Raw genomic sequence first — 5,000 nt, 5'->3', positions numbered from 1 at the left:
CGGAGGTAACCATTTACAGCTAAGTAGTGCTGTGCTGAGTGTGCTGGAAGCACCTGGACATCACTTGACAGGAGCACATGGCTCATTGAGCACAGCAGGAGGTGGCAGCAGGCTTCACTGAGCCACCAGTCAGAGCGGGGAGCACAGCTTAGCATGCTATGCTAGCTAATTAGCAGTCAGACAAACAGGCAGAACAGGGAGCACTGCTTAGCATGCTATGCCAGCTAATTAGCAGTCAGACAAACAGGCAGAACAGGGGTCAGGCAAAGCGTTGGTGTGGCAAAAGCTTCAATCAAAGGAAATGGCTCAAAACAAGATGGCAAACGCAAACAAGATGTGAATACTCATCACACACATCACTGCAGACAAAACAAAGCAATATAGTTGCACGCATGCCATTAAGGTGCTACAGTTAAAGTAGATAAGACTGCAGTGCAAGATCTTTCCTCTCAGGCTGAAGGTAATATGACGCCAACACCATCATCAGAGTATGGTTGGTAAAACGTTTAAAGAAAAAAAAATCAATGTCTATGCAGTTTAAAGATTAAGAGTTATGGACCTCTGGTTCTGGTATAATAACTTAATAAAGGATGTCCAGTAAATTGGCATTGGTCACTCTGTCATAAAGTACTTACTGCATCCTCAAAAATCTTTCAGCTAAAAAACGCACAGCAGCTACTGTTACCCGTCTATATAAGGCCTCGTTAAAGATGTTTTGCCTCATTAGTGAAAAATGGCCACCTCTCACTCAGCTACTCTCCTGAGGTATTTAGAGCCCTTGGAGCCCAACAGGATGATTTCCTGTTGATGATGTGAGTAACTGTAAGTAAATGACAGGCAGGTCGCAGGGATAGGTTTCCCCATCCGCGGCGAGGAGCCAACATGTCCGCTTGGCGTTAATGGGCGGGGGAGAGTGGGTCAGACGAGATGGACGGCCTTGCTCTTACCCTTGTTAATGACTCACTGGGGAATGTGGGAAATGACCAAGTGATGCTGGATGTGGTGTGTGTGGTGCGTGTTCGCATGTGTGCCTGCAGTGTTCGTTGCATGAGAGATTGGTTCATGGTTTTGGTATGGCGGACACAAGGAGAAGCAGTCTGGAGATGTTCATGGTTTTGGTACAGTATGGCGGACACAAGGAGAAGCAGTCTGGAGAAAGGCAGAGTTGGAGGAGTGTGTTTCAGCTTGAGGATGGATGGTCTTCTGTAGCCATATTGAAATCTTGCGCCCTCTCCCTCTGCCCTCGGCATCCAACCATATCTAAGTGTCCAAGATCTCCCCATTGGCAGGGTATCAAGACGTCCACAATATGTTTCTCCATCTGCTACTACTGATGGAGGGAGCAATCTCGGGGTTTGGGGGAGCGAGTTTGTCACTGGAAGGTTGCCATATTAAAAGGATTTGATTTGATACATAAAACAAATAAAAGCGAAAACAATTCATGCTTATTTGACACCAAAAGATAGCATAAGAATGTGTTATTTAAAACTCTTATTTACATAGTTCTCAGCAGCCGTGTCTTTTGGAAGACAAAATAACAGTAGCTTGACATACAACACAAAACATAATAAAAACACAATCAGAAGAAGTAGATGGCATTAGTCCCAGTACTCTGAGTTAATTTTTAAACATCACTTTGGTAGCACACAGAGCTTTTCACAGAGGGGATTATTCTTATGCCGGACTTCAAGCTTGTAGGAATGTTGACTATGAGCCATAGTGTTGTGTGATTTGAGGTAACCAGAGGCAGTGCCATTTATAAAACTACGGTGCATTTGTTCAGCTGAGTCTGACAGAGTATTCTGGGTTGTGAAATCTCCTCATAGTCTGGTATTATTTTGCGTATAGTGTATTCTATATTTTAGCTTCTTCAATAACTAGCAAGTTGAACTAGCATAATCATACTAGTAGTGAATGACAGCCAATTGCACAATTCGTTTCTTGATTTGCTGTCTGATAAAACACCATTAATATTACCATCTTTCACCCTGCTGGTTACATACATATGAATCAACATGACTTCAACATGACTTCATTCAAATCTATGTATTTCAGCTCAGTCATTAATATCTCATGGTTTCCAGCAGTGGTTCCCAACCTTGGGGTCGCGACCCTAAGTGGGGTCACCTGGAATTCAATAATTGTGGTTGCCTGAAATTTCTTTCTGAGATTACAGTCAGAATTCTGAGATTAAAGTCAGAAACCTGATGAGGGAGGGGGGGGGGGGGGGAATCAGCATTCTGATTTTAATGAGAAAAAAGTTCGATTTCTCAGATTAAAGTCAGAATTCTGAGGGGAAAAGTCAGCACACTGTTACATGTGACATCATTTATGATGGACACACACTTAATCCAGCTTCCCAACTGCAGCCACGGCCAATTGTGCCTGTATGGATGCCTGACCAAACCGGGAGATAACACGGGGGGCTCGAACCTGCGACCCTCATTTTGGTAGGCAGGTAATCTACCGCTGCACTACCGGATTCTGCGGTCATGAATTATATTGACTATAATTGCAATCTACGTACCAGAGCCCTCCCCCCCCCCCCCCCCCGGGACGGCAGAGTAGTTCCGGAGCAGCGGATTGAGTGGCCCTGACCTGGGTCACCTGGGCGAGGGTGTATGATGTTGCGAGACCCGAAACATCCTATGACCCCAGGGTACATCACTGAGGATACGTCCCAGTTATGCATCCATGCGATGTTTTTTCTTTATTACCACTTTACTGTAATTGATTTGTGTCTCATTCTTGTCCATATTTGTTTGGCACCAAGCAATGTTATATTTACTTGAATCAATTTGGGCGGCTACAAAAGTAGCATGAGACAGACATTTGTACATTGGCATTTATCTTAGACTTTTCCTTTAATATTAATGACAACCAAGACATTACAAAACTAACAAATTAAGGTAAATTCTATTAAAGAACAGCTGATTCCATCCAGCTGAGCGGTTGGGGAAGATTGCACAATCCTGCAACCTCACGCACATACTGTAACTCATCAGACTGGAAAGATGTGTTATGTGTTGTTGCATTCGTATGAAGCTTGTGCTTTCCAGGAAAACTTGGGAAGGACACAAGTAGACTCTTGTACTCTCTTTTCAACTGTCTCTTTTCAACTCCCAAGCAATGCTGCAGCCCCGCCCTCCTTACCACACACAGATCACTGACTGTATGGGCCCTTTTCACGGTGGCCATTTTGTGTCAAAAAGGCAGGGTAAACACAGGTGCAAGCAAAACAGTAATGAGGGTTTCCAACTTCCACGATTGGAAGTTGGAAACCCTCATTAGTGTTTTGCTTGCACCTGTGTTTACCCTACCAGTTTCAACACAAAATGGCCACTGTGAAAAGGGCCAATTATGGGCTCTAACTATTCAACCATGTGATTGCACAATCCTGTTTAAAATATGACAGTAAACAGTGAATGGGATTTTAAATGACACACAAGGAACAAGGAAGAAGAGAGTATTATCAGCCAAAAAAAGAATAGGTCAGTTACAGCAATTTACGAAATCTGATCTCATGGTGGCAAGGTTGCAGCGTGATATGTGGTTAGTGAGACCATCCCAAAATGTAAAGGTCACAGGTTCAATCCCATCAACAGCCAATATGCCCATCAAAAGCTGCATGTTCTACTATAGAAAGACACTGAACCATTACTCCTTCATAATAAGGATAACACAGCATCAGTTCAATGTCTAAAATGTAAATTAATGCCATTGCAATATTTCAATTTTTGTCTTATATTCATAAAACTCACACATAATCTCTCTCCTTGCCATTTTCTGCTTCGCAGTTCTGAATCCTCCCTCGGAGGCGTTTCCCTTTCCCTCTGTCCCCTACGACGAATTCCCACCGGACGCACCACCAGACGCCCCGCCGGACGCTCCTCCACCGGACGGCCCTACCGACGGCCCCACCGACAGCACCACCACCACCAACGACTCCCCCAAGCTGATCTACCAGGGTCTGAACGACAAACTCATCCCCATCTACTGCTCCATCCTGGCAGCTGTGGTGGTCGGCCTCGTCGCCTTCATCATCTTCAAGAGGTGAGGAAGCAAAACAGGTGGAGCTGGACTAAACTATAAAACTAAACTAAATGTACTATTTGTGGAAGTGGAGGGGATGAGATTTGGAAAACACATAGGCATTATTATAATGGCTTATACACTGTTTTTGATAGGTTTAGAAAAAAAATATGATGTTGTTGTCTGGAGGATTACAGTATGTGTAAATCTATTTAGCCATGTTATTTCTACAGCTAGGTCTGGTACAAGAATAAGGAAATTGGATTTTCTTTGCCAAATTAGATACAGTGGGATAATAAGTGTGGTACAAAAAAGAAAAAGGCAAAAGAAAAAAGAAAAGTGAAATTCAACGGCTGAGGTCAAGCAACAAGGGATTTGAAAAACATTACAAATTTATACGAGCGAGCAAATCGAATCTGATTTTGAATTTCAGCTGTTTCATATTTAATGAAATCATCTGTCACTTTTCTGGGTGAGAGGAGAGCACAGCCTTGGCTATTGTCCTGGGGATTGTAATATTGCCTGTTTTCCTGCTTTTCATACATTTGAAGTCTGTGCTCCTCTAAACGCTTGCACACTTGCCGCTGTTTGCTATTTTAATATTGAATAGGTGTTTATCCACCGACGCTGTGCTGCTAGGCAAGTGTTACAGCTCAATGCATTCAAACACGCGGTTCCAAACAGATCAGAACACAGTTGGGCAAACATTCAAGCCGACAAGCAGCCTTTTAAATATTCAGCCACATAACTTGAATACTATTACTTTGACCCACTTTACTGTATGAAGAGAGTTCAGAGGTATGCCTGTCACTACTCTAAATATTTGACTAGAAAAATCCTCAGGATGGATTCCAAACAAACACAAAACAAGTCAAGCCTTTGCTTTAGTTATCCCATTTTTTTTTTTTTTTTACTAACTACTACCACTAACGTGGCTACTGTTCAGTAACGAGCCTATTGTGACGTAT

At 43.0% G+C, this 5,000-nt stretch overlaps 1 protein-coding gene across 1 annotated transcript in view; it reads left to right on the top strand.

The window, feature by feature from the left end:
- ngfrb (nerve growth factor receptor b) overlaps positions 1-5,000 on the top strand; it is a 37,715-nt gene that overhangs the window by 25,375 nt on the left and 7,340 nt on the right. The window contains exon 4 of the mRNA XM_083635501.1: positions 3,798-4,053. Within this exon, the coding sequence (XP_083491627.1) occupies positions 3,798-4,053 (256 nt within the window). The remainder of the gene's footprint in view (positions 1-3,797; positions 4,054-5,000) is intronic.

Source organism: Poromitra crassiceps, assembly GCF_964638095.1.
Source record: "Poromitra crassiceps genome assembly, chromosome: 4".
Classification (NCBI taxonomy): Eukaryota; Metazoa; Chordata; class Actinopteri; order Beryciformes; family Melamphaidae; genus Poromitra; species Poromitra crassiceps.
The sequence above is the reverse complement of the archived record's forward strand: the minus strand, read 5'-3'. Positions and strand labels throughout refer to the sequence as shown.